Source organism: Abramis brama (assembly GCF_963993115.1).
Source record: "Abramis brama genome assembly, chromosome: 12".
In the NCBI taxonomy this organism is placed as follows: domain Eukaryota; kingdom Metazoa; phylum Chordata; class Actinopteri; order Cypriniformes; family Leuciscidae; genus Abramis; species Abramis brama.
In genome coordinates, this window is record NC_139974.1 from 36,296,569 (window position 1) to 36,313,729 (window position 17,161).

Sequence of the window (17,161 nt, forward strand, 5' to 3'; positions counted from 1 at the left end):
ATCCCCTGCTTGACCGACCTCTGCAAAGCCTTGTGGGAGGTGATGCTCAGTTACCATCTAACCATGCAGTGGCACGATGAGCACTACAAAGAAGAAGAGACCACTCCTGGTAAGACAAATAAGTCACTCTTGTCTGCTGCATAAAGAGTCATGGGTTCATTTCTTAGGCAAATTGTATTTTGAATATGATAAAAGTTTGTGCTAAACATTAAAAAAAAACACAATTTTGTTGGCATAAGCGTGAAATAATGCATAAGCACTTTGGTCACTCCTCTTGATAAGACAGCTCTTTATGTTTTAGTCTAACTAAAGGCAATATTCAAAAGATTCAAACATGACATGTTGTGCGAGTAATATACTTTTTAGCTCTGATCAGATGATCAGGATCAAGTAGGCTGTAATATTAACACTCCCATATTCCCCATCATAATGCCTTTTGTATATTTGGCAATGGGGAAAAATCCTCCTGCAATATCTTGGTCTTGTTTTCCATTTAAAACATCCTTAAAACTAAATAAAGTACCTTACCCAAACTGTATATGAATTTGTATGAACTTGACTCCAATCTTAGATATAATTGTTTTTTTTGTTTTTTTTACTTGTTTCTTCACAAAATTTAGTAAGATATGATAAAAACCTACCAGTGGAATAAGACAAAATGGTGTAGTTTCTTTCAGTGTCAAGGCCCATTCACACCAAGGATGATAATTATAACGATATTGACAAATACAGTGAGGAAAATAAGTATTTGAACACCCTGCTATTTTGCAAGTTCTCCCACTTAGAAATCATGGAGGGGTCTGAAATTGTCATCGTAGGTGCATGTCCACTGTGAGAGACATAATCTAAAAAAAAAAAATCCAGAAATCACAATGTATGATTTTTTAACTATTTATTTGTATGATACAGCTGCAAATAAGTATTTGAACACCTGAGAAAATCAATGTTAATATTTGGTACAGTAGCCTTTGTTTGCAATTACAGAGGTCAAACGTTTCCTGTAGTTTTTCACCAGGTTTGCACACACTGCAGGAGGGATTTTGGCCCACTCCTCCACACAGATCTTCTCTAGATCAGTCAGGTTTCTGGGCTGTCGCTGAGAAACACGGAGTTTGAGTTCCCTCCAAAGATTCTCTATTGGGTTTAGGTCTGGAGACTGGCTAGGCCACGCCAGAACCTTGATATGCTTCTTACAGAGCCACTCCTTGGTTATCCTGGCTGTGTGCTTCGGGTCATTGTCATGTTGGAAGACCCAGCCTCGACCCATCTTCAATGCTCTAACTGAGGGAAGGAGGTTGTTCCCCAAAATCTCGCAATACATGGCCCCGGTCATCCTCTCCTTAATACAGTGCAGTCGCCCTGTCCCATGTGCAGAAAAACACCCCCAAAGCATGATGCTACCACCCCCATGCTTCACAGTAGGGATGGTGTTCTTGGGATGGTACTCATCATTCTTCTTCCTCCAAAAACGTTTAGTGGAATTATGACCAAAAAGTTATATTTTGGTCTCATCTGACCACATGACTTTCTCCCATGACTCCTCTGGATCATCCAAATGGTCATTGGCAAACTTAAGACGGGCCTTGACATGTGCTGGTTTAAGCAGGGGAACCTTCCGTGCCATGCATGATTTCAAACCATGACGTCTTAGTGTATTACCAAGAGTAACCTAGGAAACGGTGGTCCCAGCTCTTTTCAGGTCATTGACCAGCTCCTCCCGTGTAGTTCTGGGCTGATCACGAGGTGAGATCTTGCATGGAGCCCCAGTCCGAGGGAGATTGACAGTCATGTTTAGCTTCTTCCATTTTCTAATGATTGCTCCAACAGTGGACCTTTTTTCACCAAGCTGCTTGCCAATTTCCCCGTAGCCCTTTCCAGCCTTGTGGAGGTGTACAATTTTGTCTCTAGTGTCTTTGGACAGCTCTTTGGTCTTGGCCATGTTAGTAGTTGGATTCTTACTGATTGTATGGGGTGGACAGGTGTCTTTATGCAGCTAACGACCTCAAACAGGTGCATCTAATTTAGGATAATAAATGGAGTGGAGGTGGACATTTTAAAGGCAGACTAACAGGTCTTTGAGGGTCAGAATTCTAGCTGATAGACAGGTGTTCAAATACTTATTTGCAGCTGTATCATACAAATAAATAGTTAAAAAATCATATATTGTGATTTCTGGATTTTTTTTTTTGATTATGTCTCTCACAGTGGACATGCACCTACGATGACAATTTCAGACCCCTCCATGATTTCCAAGTGGGAGAACTTGCAAAATAGCAGGGTGTTCAAATACTTATTTTCCTCACTGTATATAGTTTTAAAAAAAATTCTAAATGTAAAAGAATAGAAGATTCCACACCACAATAATGACAGACGAACAATAACCTTGGAATGGCTTTCACAATTTTTTCCAGCTGATGAGCAATAAAAACATTGACAGCCAATCAGAATCCATCCCGCTTTAACGAGCTGGAGCATTTAAAGCGACAGACGACAAACCTGCCGTGTGCACTTATAGTTAAGCTTATATTGTCTCTTCTTTTTCATTTTAATTTTAGTTTGTTTTTTATTAATTTTGCTGTTTTCATTTGTTTTTTTTAATGGCTATACAAGTTTTTATCAATCATTACTGAAGTTTTATTTATTTTAGTTAACTATTATAACCCTAGTTTCTCTTAATTCTCTTAAATGCAATTTGATAGTAATTTTATTGTTTTTTTATATAGACACATATACTGGTTAAGAATGAGATTTGTAAAATTAATTTGATTTATTTAGTCTTTTAATGGGATAGCCAGATTCCACTTGCTAGGTTTCATCTCTGACATTATGTAATAGTATTTTTTCCAGCGTTCTTTGGCACCTGAGGTTCATTTTTCTGCTGACGCAACTCTCTAAGTCCCCCTGTGTTCCTCTAAACCGTCTGGAGAGGTCGACTCCTGTATTTTGGCTCTTTTGTATGTAACTCTAAATCAGTTTTAGTAGAAAGAGCTTGGGATTCATTAGGGTGCTCACTACCCCGTGATGGCTAGATTTATAAGCATTGCATTTGTTCTTTTATAGTGTAAGGTCTTGCCTTGTATATTCAGAGGAAATGGCTTTGGGTGTGCGCAGCTGCGGCCGAGGAGACTGAGCGGGTAATTGAAAGGGCCGCTGCGGCGTTAGCCAACTGCAATGTAGTTTGTAACGTTTGCCTTTATGTCTCGCCTCCGCTTGGATTTCTGAGGTCACTGAGCACTGCTGAAATAGATTGGTGCTTGTTCTTGGTTAGGCCTGTCATTGGAAATTCATTGAACCTTTCTAAAGTACCCTAATAACCCCTGCAGAGGCAAGCATACGAAATGTTACTGACTGAACAGCCATTGTTGCTGTAGGTAATGATGGTTTTCTATAAATTTTAAATCAGGGTAAATAATATAATTTGTTTTAATGGAATATTAATTTTTTATGAAACTGTTTGTGGTATTTTCCCACACTAATTTCCACCTCAACTTTGTACTACTTTATATTTAATCAATTGTCTGTTCTTCTGTTGTATGTCTTTTCTTTGTTACTTATATTTCACGTTTGTTACAGCGCCCCGCATTAAATAATTTAAACTCTGAAATGCACACTTTTCTGTGCTTTTTTTCCTTCCACATCATTCCTCAAAAGAAGCAATTACTTGCAACGCAGTCATAATTTATCATCGACTCTGCCAAAATGGCTTTTAGAAAATAACATCAAATCTTACCTAAAACAAATTTAGTGAGCTTAATGTGTAAAACGAATGGAAGAGCTGACAACGGAACAAAATAAAATACACTCAAGTTTCATCAATATCATGTTTCCTATTTTTTTTAACTGGAAAATAACCATATAAAGAATATTTTTTTTTACAGTAAAGTGCTTTTATAATATTAATCTCAATCCATAGCAATGGATACAAAAATAATTTAATTTCATAATCAGTATTTTTGTCTCATTTCACAGTTACAACCTGTAAACGTGCAAAGCAAGTTAAATTTACTTGAATATCTTGAATTATTTAGATATCTTCAATTATATTGGGGAAAAAAACTACCAAGTCATATCTTATGCAGTTTGCTTAAATATATCTTGTTTTCAGCATATTTTAATATTTTTCTGGGGAATAAAACAAAAAATGCATATTATTTTTTGCAGTGTAGAAGGACTGCATCCCAATTTTCATAATTTTTCTCTCATAAGCATTTAAAGTGACAGATGAAAAAATGTCACAATCATAAAACAGAATATTGTCGTCCGCTGGTGTGGACTCTAATGTAGTTATCGTTATCTTTAGAGTTATTGTTCTTGTTGTGAACAGGCCTTAATTCTTATAGAATCATATTAATGAAATGAAACATTTATCACTGTTTAAACATTTTAAGATGTTCTTGTAGCTCAGTTTGAATGCTCTTCTGTGTATATTTATTCTGAGATACTTGACAGGTCGTTTGTGATTGAGATATTATGGGGACACAGAGCGTATCATCAGTTATCATTTGTTGTTCTCAGTCTAAAAAGGTTCTCAAGCACATTTGGCAGCCCTAATGGATAGTTTATATTCTTAAGATGTTCTCTCATCTCCTGCCCATTTCTTTGATCTCTTTTTCCCCTCTCTCTCCCACATTCCACTAAACGACTGCAGTAATCTGCAGGGCTGCGGGATACGGAGAGGCAGAAGACACTGTGACAGAGCAGCATGTGTCAGTGTCTGGGCCTTTTCAGGATACGCACAGAATTTTTTGCTTGTGTCAACAGTTACTATATATATCTTAGGTATATTTTGACTTGGGAAGACTTTATAAGTTGGCTTAAGCTATTCTTTTTTCATCCAGTAAGCATAACGTGTAAATGATTAAATTCTTTGAAAGAAGTCTCTTCTGCTCACCAAGACTGCATTTAGATCAAAATACAGTAAAACAGTAATACTGTGAAATACGTTTTACATTTAAAATAACTTATCTATTTTAATATATTTTTTAAGTAAATTTAATTATTTATTAATCTGATGGCAAAGTGGTGATATGGTGAATTTTCAGCATCATTACTCCAGTCTTCTTTGTCACATGATCCTTCAGAAATCATTTGAATATGTTGATTTCGTGCTCAAGAAACAATCCTTCTTATTATCAATGTTGAAAGCAGTTCTGCTTAATATTTTTGTGCAAACTGATAAAAAAATATATATATTTGATGAATAGAAAGAACATTTATTATTTTGCATAACTATAAATATTTGTATATAATCTTTTATTTATTAAATGCATCCTTGCTTAAAGTATAATTTTCTTTAAAAAAAAAATACAGTTCTGAATCCATAGTGGTAGCATACATTAATAGAAAGTTCAAAAGAACTGCATTTATTTGAAATACAAAATATATTGTAACATTTTATATGTCTTTATTGTCACTGAATAGAAGTAATCATTTCTTTAAAAAAAAAAAATCTTAATGTATAGTAAATATTAAAAATAGTCATGTAGTCAAATGCACCTACAATATTTTTGGTTTGCTAGACAGCTTTTAATGCCAGGGCATTTTTCTCAGTTTGTTTGTGGTAATATTTTGTCAACCTGTCAATAACCTTTCATCATGTTTATTTTCGTCATATTCATCATATTACATATCGTTTATATCCTCTCAGACTGGCAGTATCCTTGATTATACTTTCCATCTTCCCTACCGTCAGTGTCAGAATAAATTAATGCATTTTCTATTTGACGGCTGACACACTAAACTTGTCAAATTTTTGTATCAGTAATTAATGCCACCTAATCTCAAGAAGTCATTGTTCTTGAACATGGAATATGCTGAATTAGTTAACCGCCAAATCTCAAGGGTCGTCACTCCCAGTGATTAGAACCAGCTCTCCAAATGAGGATAAATGACCATTCATGAGGGACAGGAAAAGTGACACACTCCAGCGTGGCTTTCGGTCACCTTTCTGTTACTGATGTGTAGAAAGTGGTGAAAGGTGAAGGCCAATCTAATCTAAGCCATGCTGACACACTTATTTTGAACTGCCCAATCAAATCAGTATGTACAGTTCTAAAGGAATGTTCTGAATTTTCAATGACATGTTGACATCTTTTAAAGGGATAGTTCACCTACGAATGAAAGTTTGCTGTTAATTTACTCACCCTCAGGCTATCCTATATGTAGGTGACTTTTTATCTTCAGTAGAACAGTAAATAAGATTTTTAGCTGAAACCGTGGTCCTCTGTGATTCATGTAATGGAAGTCAATGGGTGCTGTCACTTTGAGATTCACAAAAACGTACGCAGACAAAACAAAATGAATACCCACGGCTCCTGATGATACATTGTGGTCTTAAGAATCAAAACGATAGGTCTATGTAAGAAACTGATTTTTTTTTTTTTACAACATTTTGTAAATGAACTATCCATCAGGGCTGCAAAATGTGCTTGAGAACCTTTTAAAAGTGAGAACAGCACACGATAAGCTCGATTATTTTATTATGTTCCCATGATATTTCAGTCACTAATGATTCTTGAAATTGATCTGTCAACTGAACAAAAATCCAGCATTTATTAATCTTGGGTAATGCTAATTTCTGCATAAAATACATTTTAACAATAGTTTCTTGTATTATGAATGAGCATGAATTACTATAACATTGAACAATAGTATATTATATATTAACATTAACTAGAATTTGTAAATGCTGTAAACTGGTGTTCATTGTTCTAATTGAACCTCATTAAGTGTTACCTTAAGCTTAATGGTATTAAATATGAGGTTGTGTTTCCCAGGCATCATTTAAAAGGTTTCTATGAATGATCCTGGGGAAAATTCAAACATTTAATTTATTTATTTACATGCATCTAGTTGATATTCTGTTCTGCAGTATATCATGAGGAGGCCGATATGCTTAACTTCTTACTTGTGTCCGTAACATTGAATAATGCACCAATCCCTGTGTGAAATTGACAATTACAGCTGTTGTTGCGTGCCGTTGCGTACGGCATTCGTCTTGGTCCGTGTCGAGATGACTTTACTTTCCTCTTCTTATTTGTCAGAGCTATCGACAGGTAAATTGTCTCCGCTGGCCTGTGACTTGCTTTGCTATCTAATTTCACAAGGTGTGTAATCACTGACAACCATGTGTGGAAAAACCGGTCAAAAGTAATTAATTAGAATGCAAGTTAGACCTTGAATTGGCAGGATGTTTCTAAGGATCGGTTCTGGTGTTCGGTTCACGGTTTTGATTGATGGTGTCTGTGTCTCTGGGAAAGCACAGCTGCTCGCCTTTGGTCTTATGTGTATGTGCTTGAGTAAGAAGATGTTGTAACTTTAGTTAAAGGTCCTTGCTTTAGCAGTTTGGCTCTGTTGAGTGGGAATGGAGCAATTGGGAACTTTGGGAAAGATGCTTTTTCTGAACGAGACACTAAATCACGCTTTGCTTTTATTATTGAACCATTTGTCTTCATGAGGACAATGTCAAATGTGAATGAGAACATTCGAAGTGAAAATTTCAACAGTTTTTGTGTATTTAATGCCTCCCTCGTGTCGTTGTCTAGAAACGGAGATACTGGACTGTTTGAGAAAGAATGACCATATGATTTTGCTTTTGGATGTTCCTCCCTAAGCACCACTTCTAGTCTCAAGAATGCAGGGTTGCTGTTAGAGCTGCACGGTTAATCGTTAAAAGACAGCAATCTCGATTCAAACACCTATGCAATGTTGTTCCTAAATGACAGCGATTCAAATATGTCTATTATACCTTTGACAAGTACGATCACAGCAACGCTGATCCAGACAGTATATAGATCATGCATAGATCATGCATAGTTATGAAACAGCTTCATAAACAGTCTTTTCAACCACAAAGTATTGTTATTTCTGTTACAATAATCAAATTATCTCTGTAACGGATCCACTGAGGCGAGTTGAAGTGAGAACCCAAGTGCAGCTTTATTGAAATAAATCCAGAATGTGAACAAAACAAAACGAGAACTAAACTAAACTAAACTTGACGATAAACATAACGTAACCATGAACATGAACATGAACTTGACCATAAACATGAAACTCACGAACAGAGGTAACAGGGAACAAGTGTAAACATGAGGTCCGTGAATACACAGAGACTAATGGCTTGACAAGACACACCTGTGAACAGGATTAAACAATGAACCGATGAGAACGCATTAAACTAGGAAGCACATGAGATGATCACAAGAGGACAAGGGAATCACATGAAAAAGGGGAGCACAAGGCAGGAGAACATAACTGTGAAAACCACAAAAATAATACATGAAACAAACACAGAAGTGATGTCTACAATCAAAAATAGCCAATTGATAATCACCAATGGAAAGTAATTTGACTCTTCAAATAAAGATTGTATCAATTACATGCTAATGACATACAAGTGACTGCTAAAAAAAATGTGTTTAATCATTCATTCAAGAGATTCATTAAAAAAAAAACGCTGATTCATTTAGCAGTGAAACCCATGAAGTCTATTAGTGAGTCATTGAATCATTCACTCAAACAGTTTAAAAAATTTTTTTCAAAATGAATCAAATATTTTTAAATCGTTGTCAGAACCTCTAGTTAAATGACACGTTATTTTGTTTAGTTATCTGTTCAGAATCGTGGTCTCCATTTTGAACAAAACAATAATCATTCTCAATTCATCCAGATTCGTGCATCTCTTGCTGCAGTTATGTTTTTCTGAGCTATGAAAGAGAGGTTAGTCTGTTCTTTGGATGTACGTTTTTAGTTTGGAAGTCAAAGTTCTCACACCTGTAAGTGTAACCTGACAAAGATTTTGGGCATCCAAGACCAAGTCTATTCGAATGGGAAAATCCTAAAATCTAAAATCTGCTTGCCACACTCACTTTTAAATCACATTTTAAAAATCTAACATTAACTGTCCCATAAAAGTTGTTTTTAATGCTCAAATAGTGTTAAAAAAAGCGTATTTCAGGCTAGACCAGCCAATGTGTGTCTTTGGACAGGACACTGATTGTTTCTGCCATATTTCACGTTGCACTTTCTCCCATTCATAGTAAAAATTAATGCACCATCTTTGTATATCTAAATAATAGATTTGGTTTGGTTTAGAGCTAAGTAGATATGTTTCAAATGATGGTGTGATCTTCTTTTATATGACCAAGATGTTTTTGTTGATTTCATGAAGATATAATGAGGCATTAATGATGATTTGCTTCTGACCTTTTTTCCTCTTTCCTGCTGAACTGAATTAGCTCTGATTCCTGTTGGAGAATGAGCCCTCCAGTGTCAGGCTGTCCTGTCAGATTGGGTTAAAGACTTCCTCATTGTTTTTTTGCCACTCATCTCTTTTTGCTTTTAATAAGAAACCTAACAATCTTGACCATCTTTTAATAGAATCTTATTTCCTGCTGTTCGCAGTGAATTACAGTTGTACACCTGCACCCTTTCATATTTTCCAGGAAGAAAGATTATAATAAGTAATCAATGTCACTTTACCCTTGATATCCCTCCTGAATAAACAAGCGGTTGACCTGCCAGGGTCACCAGAGAAGATGAGCCTCGGTCTTGAGTTGGGCAGGACACATTATTAGGGTTGTTAATCATTCAAAATGTTAATTAGATTAATTGTGGTTGGTTAATTAAATGGATAGCTCACCCAAAAATGAAAATTGTCCGCACATACTCACCCTCAAGTTGTTCCAAACCTGTATGAGTTTCTTTCTTCTGTTGAACACAAAAGAAGATATTTTGAAGAATGTTGGTAACCAGACAGTTGATGGACCCCATTGACTTCCATAGTATTTTTTTTCCTAATATGAAGGCCAATGTGAAGGTTTTTTTTCCCCTCTATTCTTTGTCTGTGTGTTAATCGCTAGGGCAATGCTCCAAAACATGTACCGTAATTGAGTTGCAGTGGTTTGAAATGTAGTTCTAGATATTTCTTTATTTATTAAATATTATTTTCTTATTTTTGTTTTGTAAATTATAGGTAGGGCTGCACAATATATTGAAATTATCGGAATATGGCAAATGTATATATCGCGATATGCACATCGCAACGGCTTGCAATAACTGGGGTCATGAACAAAAGACAGAGAAAATCACTCAGTGCTCTTGGCTAAATAACTTTAATAAGAATCAGTATATTTAATTCATACAGTGAAAACTAAGCCGTGTTTTATTTTTACATTTGATTATTCAGTTTCTGTTAAATAAACCTAATGTAGGCTTTCCTGAAACCCTAAACCCCACTGATGTTAAAATAACACTTCTTATGCTACAGTAAAACACTGATGTTCACTTTCAGAAGTTGTAGGGATGTTTTCTTGTCACAAAAAGAATGTGAAACACGCATGTAGGTTATTTAATTTTAAATATATTTTAAAGATAATTTAAGTTTATTTTACACACTTTAAGCATTATCGTATCGCATTATTTAATGAGTTATAGCATATCACAATTTTCTTCAATATCGTGCAGCCCTAAGTATAGGGTGGATATGTGTGTGTGTACAGTAATCAAGAGCCTGCAAAAGAAGCATAAGAGTAATATGAGCCATTTATTACCAGCAATGCCAACATTTTAGATAAGCTAAGTAAAACAAACATGTTCCTCTTCCACAGTCATTGGTCAGTTAGATGTAATGGAGTATAAGTTGTCGGCAGTGCGTCAAACTGAAGACACTTTCACACACGGTCGGCTTCCAGTGTAAATTCATTACTCTTGCTCTGCCGGTGTTTTAGCAGTCATTAGTGAGAGTGACTCTGGCTTCATGCTCAGTTCATGTTCTGTATCTTCCTCAGCTCATTGCTTTTTTTCTCGAACGGTCTGTCCGGTTATTTTGCCCTTCTCCTTTCCCAACAATTCCCTGGGATGCTGAAATGTCTACAATGTGCTATTGCCTGTTTGTGTGCGAATGTGTGCTCATCCCGTTTCGCTTTGTGTGTGTGTGTGTGAGGAGTTGCTGCCAGGGAGCTGATATTTTTCTTGTCCTCTCCAGAAGTTGGCTTGCAGTGATTTACTCTGTGGCTCTGCATAGCTGCGCTCCTCATGGACTGAAATGATTGGGGAAAAGTCCAACTCTATTGTCAGGAGCCAAGGAGCTCTTTGATTCGGCTCCAGAAGCTCCGATCCTGCAGGTTTAATGAAAGGAGCTTAGAAAAGAACTTAATTTTCAGCAACTGACAAAAAAGAAACACCTTTAGCTGTTCTTTCATTTACATTTAAATGGAAAGGTTTATATAGGCTCTTTTAGATTTCAGACATTGCCATCCAAATGTCTGAGACACAATCTGTGTCACAATCTTTTGCTTGAATTGTTGTGCTGGTAATACATTTTGTAATTTTCATATTAGTATTATGCAGAATTATAGCATTTTCACTAGTGGTCTCAGACTTTTGCAACTACTCACTGTGGAGGTCTGGGTCAAAAGCTCAAAAACGATTTTTCAGTCATGGGACAGTCAAATTGCATGTTATTGATCCTGCTGCTATATTTTCTGAACAAACCATAGATATAATCATGAGCAGAAAGAAATGCTCTCTTCTCTTCTTTGCTCCAAGGTCACAATTTCTTTTAAAACTACTTAATGCAGCTTCTACAGCTCACAAAGTCAGTGTAATGAGGTCACATGTAGACCATCCTTGATTTAAAAACCATCACACGTTTGACAGCGAAAATCCCATACAGCTGTCATGGAGAAAGTATTATATTCTTCTCAGCGAGTGTTTACATGCAAAATTAATAATATCACAAATCAGTTCAAGAATATTATGTTTACTATGATTTGAAATGATCACCTTTTTCCCCCCACATCAAAATGTACACAGATATGCTTATAATGGCGATTGGGTTTTGATCTTTAACCAGTAAAGTAACACCATTTAAATCGCCTTGCACATTGTTTGTTTTTTTCAAGCATAATCCGTGTAAGATTGTGCATTTAATACACTCTCAATATTCCCTACCTGAATCTCTCTCACTTCACTGAGTGTATGCGTTTGAGCTGATACTGTTATCGTAATTGTATGAGACAGGTCTCACAGGATGGGTTTAATATCTTCCTCTCCTTTCCCCACATCTCTGTTCAGTGTGTAGATATTAAACTATGGAGGGTAGAAATAACTGTTAAGGGTGCTGGATTGTCATGTGGTGCTCAGAGGTGTAAGTTGCTCACACACACACCGACAGAGCATTCTTTCTGCCTCGTTTATTTCTCGCTATGCAGTTTGGATGCTCTTTCCCTTCGGGGTTCAGGAAAGTTCCCATTAGAAATAGGGACTTCATAAAAGCTTTCATATTATGAGCGAGGAAAAGGGTAAAGGCGGCCTGGAGCTCTGTGGATTTGGCTTCTGTGGAATATCAATGTTTTTCGTGTTCACAGTCAGTACAACTAGAGCGGAGCGTGTGAAGCGTGAGGCAAATCCAGTTTTTAAAGTATACATGTGGGGAAATGTTTTTCATGCACTTAATGTAGAATGTGAAACTGGTTTGCTTTCACTATGGGAGTTATTTTCTTCTCTCCAGTGGTCCTAAGATGAGACGTGAAGTCGGCACAGACACGACTCTTGAGTGATGACTCTGGCTCTCTGGGGTTTAAGTGAGCAATGTAATATGAAAAGCTCTTCCCTTATATCTAATTTCTAAGCGCCAAACATCAGTCTGCTGGCTGTGCAAGAGTCCACTGAACATCCCATCAATCACTTGTATTGAGGTCTTCTGTGAAGCTTTTCTTTAACAGTCCCACGATACATGTGCCTTGTGTTATTTACCCCTTTTCCACCGACAGGGTGTCTGTACCAAATCTGGTGCCCAATCAGGAAGCGTTCTGGGCTGTTTCTCCCAAAAACGTTGGAACCGATGGTCTCTCTCAACGTAGGCTCACAATGCTTCTAGTTAACGCAACCCTGCAAATTTCCATCATAGAAAAGTTAGTTTCGAGCTGGGAAATTGTGCCAGACTCTGAAACCAGCTGGTCTGGACCGGGTTATCCGAACAGAATGATGCAAATCAGTTCAATTGATGAATGTCCAATGTCGTTTCAGTTGTGTTTGCTGAAGAGTACAACCTTGCAGATACAACATTAGTGCTACAGATAAATTGACAGCAAAATGGACTTGTTTGGTTTTGTGAAACCAGTGCCATTTAAGTGTATCTGGCAAGAAATGGCAGACAGGTGCGATCTTTTTTTAATTTTTTTATAGAGGCTTTGGCTTTTTGCACAGGAGGTTCATGTGTGAATGCTTGTTTGTTTTCTCTAGAGATGAGTTACAGCGAGAGTGCTGAGGTGGAACTGTTTGTATAATCTGCACATCAATGACACGATAATTATGTTGTATTACCAAGAGCCTGCTGGAGTATCAGTCCAGAATAAATCTCACCTGAAGGGCTTTTGTATTTAGTCACTCTCAGTCATGCTGTGCCTTTATAGACATTAAGATCATTCGCCCACATTCGACTCTTAATACACTCATATCTTGCTGCGCTCATCTCTGCTGGTCATATCATCATTCTCATCGTAAGTATCCTTCTCGTTACATTAGAGCGGATGCATAATGGCCAGAGCAATGAAAAGCAGCACTATTTCCAAGGTTCCTGGTTCAGTTTAGTTTGGTGCCTGTTAAGTAATGGATATGGCTTCTGTCAGGATAGATGATGCACATCTAGGTGGTCAATTTTGATGACTCTGATAGGTGTCCTCTATGATTAAACTCACTTCAGGATGAACACTTCCCCTGATGAAGAGTGACAGCTGCTTTGTTGCAGGAGGTGCTTGTTATCAGTTTGGTTGTTGTAGGAAAGGATTGTCATACTGTCATATTGTCATATGGGTTAAGGAGCAAGACACCTTATACTGCCTGAATTTAATATTTTATTTTGATTTAAAAAAAAAAGTTTTGTACCTTTTTTTTTTTTTTTTTTTACTTCCAGGAGTTATAAAATATAGAATGTATACTGTGTTAGAGTAGTAGAGTAAAAAACTTTTTTATTAAAATAACTTTCAACAATAAAAATAATTAATTTTAACCAATATTTTGTTTGAATATTATTAAATAAAATTGACAGAGAAACCAGCCTCTTCTTTTGACTGGATAGATTTAGTAGCATTAATACTGAACATTAAAACACAGTTAGGCTGGTTTTATGCATCAGTGCGGTTTGTCATATTGTATCTGACATTCAATGGTCAGGGTTTTTCCTGGGTCAGAAATGGTCTTCGGTGGTGGTAGACGAACACGGTCATCCACACACATGTGAACTGTGGGCCCAGTACTGACAATAAATGCAAAGTAAATGCAAATAAACCTTTTGTAATATTAACATATCCTATTTATTCATTAAATAAAAAATAATCACTGTCAGAACCAATTATAAAACACAGTGCATTTCAAAATCTGTAAATTTGTATGTAAAAAGTCATTGTAAATTTAAAATGTAAGTAATAAAATTAACAACAAAGTAACACATTACATAGAAAAAATGGCAGGTCTATTATTTTGCAATTACTCTCCAAGACTTTATTCACAATCATTTGACATTTTTGCAATGTCTAGTTAGCAGCATGAAAAATATAGATTATACACAGAAAAGCAAGCAAAGATTGCTGCCATTATAATCACTGAAGCGGTCAATTACAACACGAGGGACACAAAGCTGCACTCTTGCAAAAACTCCCGTAATAATCATGAAGTTGTCTATGCTGTGCAATAAATCTCTTATTGAGATCGTGCTTATAATGTTGGTTATAATGAAAGGATTCGCGATCGTGCAGAACTCGGCCACTAAATGAAACGCATCTGATTGGCCATTGCATTCATGCGCTCAACAGATATGTCTGTGATTGGCTACAAAGCTCAATGCTGCACATTGTAAATAGAAACCTTTTCACAGAGCGCTTACACAAACACTCACAGGAGCATTTTTAAGCAGCTGGTACTGCAGAACGGCAGAAGTAAATGATCAAGTAAATCTTTGGCAGAACAAAGATTATTTTTGCGGCCGCCAAAATATTTTCAATGCAGGAGAAACCCTGCATTCAGTGGTGTTTGGTGTGCCTTTTATTTTTCCTGCTACCTGGTTCCACCATGTGGTCCTTATTGCAGTGAGCCAATTGAACAAACTTCAGAGTAGGAAAATGAACCATCTTTGACAACCTTGTTGTTAGAGAATGTCATTGTTACTGTATTAGCATAGCACTCTGAAATTTCAGCGTCAAGATCCTTGTAATTGCGACTGTCACTACTGCAGCGGTCTAAGGGTTGAGAGCATTTGGTGAGGTTTTGCAAACATTATCTGTTCTACTTTCACGGAGCGTAAATGTTTTCAATGGGATTTGCAACATCTTGAGATGGTTATTTGTTGAGATAAAAACACGTGACTTCACATGACATTTTAAAGAATGTTACAATGTCAGAGCCATGGGAGGGTAAAACTATTTAAAAAAAAAATCTGTGAATTTAAATAAATTAAAATTTATGTAATTAAAATAAAACGTAAACGAAATGAAAATTAGAAATGAATTGGCAATAAACTGGTATGTTTAAGCTGAAGCACTAAAATTATTAACTGGAAATAAATAAAAACCAAAACTGAAATAAAAAACTAAAATAAATGAAACCTAAATGACAATAAAAAACTAATAAAATAGCAAAAGCTCATAAAAGCCAATTCAAAATATTAATAAAACTAAAAGGGCTGTTTTTCTGTATTCAGTTCGGCTGAAATTGTATGTATTTTTAGTTGAAGAAAATAGGATCCTGGTTGAAGATAATATGCGAAATGATGAAAATGTGTGTCAGACTGTAACAGACTAACCTGATCTCCTGTCATAATAGCATATAATGAGTATACTGAAGTACTGTATATACTGTAAGTATCTCCTGTTTGTAGATGATTCCAGCGCAGAGGGCTCAGATGAATCCACCGTGGACCGCAGCTATGTGAAAAAGAAGCTGGAACATGGTTTAACGCGAATCTGGCAGGTAGGGAGCGTGCTCATTTACTTCTTTCTTTCTTTCTTTCTTTCTTTCTTTCTTTCTTTCTTTCTTTCTTTCTTTCTTTCTTTCTTTCTTTCTTTCTTTCTTTCTTTCTTTCTTTCTTTTCCATTCCGCCATTAGCTTCATGACTTGCCCTCCCACCTCACGTCCTCCTCTTTCTGTCCCCAGGACGTCCAATTGAAAGTGAAAGCCTATTTGCTGGGAACAGACATGTCCAACTTCAAGTACGACGACTTCATTGTGGTTCTGGATGTTATCAGCAGGTAGGGACCCACTTCCTCATTAGTGCTAATTGGATTGGCCTGCAGGGACCCAACTGTACCATTGCCCTCCCCCCCTCCCCCCCTCCCCCCAATCACTTCTGCTTCATGAGAAACTCCCCTAAAGAGAAACTGGGGCCAGGGGGCATCAATGAAACCACTTGTTCCTCAACAAGAGACCATGGTCATCCCCATTAACAGAGCTCAATTAAAAGGCCATTTTTGTGTGTGAAACCACAGCTCTCTGTATTGATCCGGCCTCGGGGTCGCTGACTTGTGTGAATAGAGGCGGCATTTTCTGCCCTCGCTGGGACATGTGATGCGAAGTAACTCTTTGGGGTTAATTTAGAAGAGTGAACCACTTTCTAATTCATTTCAACGTTTTCTCTCGTTTATTTTCCTGTTTTTCTCTCCCAATTGACAGGTTGATGCAGGTGGGAGAGGAATTCTGCGGCAGCAAGTCCGAGGTGTTGCAGGAGTCCATTAAGAGACAAAGTGTGAACTACTTTAAGAACTATCACCGGTGAGATACAGTAAAAGACCCATGGCCCGGTTGACCTCAGTCACAATGAGTTCTAGGAGGGGTTTACTAAAAATGGAACGAGTTCTGCAGGGATGGCTGTAATTTGTTTGTTCCCCCAACAAAAAGCCAATAGGATTTTTCCATTGACTTTTTGCAGAAAATAAGCTTTGTGACCAACAAAAGTTTCTGATTCTTATATGTTTTGTTTATCAACATAATCTTCATAAATGAACACAGCTTTTGAATGAATTTTGGAGCCAAAATATAATTGGCAGAAGTACAAAGCTAAAGGTTGGCTATAAAAAAAAACTACACCACCGTCCAAGACTTCCACGTCACAACCATTAAAGTCGCCATGAAATCAAAATTGACTTTAAATTGGAATATTGCAATA

At 36.7% G+C, this 17,161-nt stretch overlaps 1 protein-coding gene across 2 annotated transcripts in view; it reads left to right on the forward strand.

Moving 5' to 3' along the window:
- vps50 (VPS50 subunit of EARP/GARPII complex) overlaps positions 1-17,161 on the forward strand; it is a 142,233-nt gene that overhangs the window by 54,018 nt on the left and 71,054 nt on the right. For both annotated transcript variants that reach the window (XM_084131302.1, XM_084131303.1), the window contains exons 13-16: positions 1-109; positions 15,878-15,969; positions 16,153-16,247; positions 16,669-16,767. The exon at positions 1-109 is cut by the window's left edge and continues 21 nt beyond it. In XM_084131302.1, coding sequence (XP_083987428.1) covers positions 1-109; positions 15,878-15,969; positions 16,153-16,247; positions 16,669-16,767 — 395 coding nt within the window. The remainder of the gene's footprint in view (positions 110-15,877; positions 15,970-16,152; positions 16,248-16,668; positions 16,768-17,161) is intronic.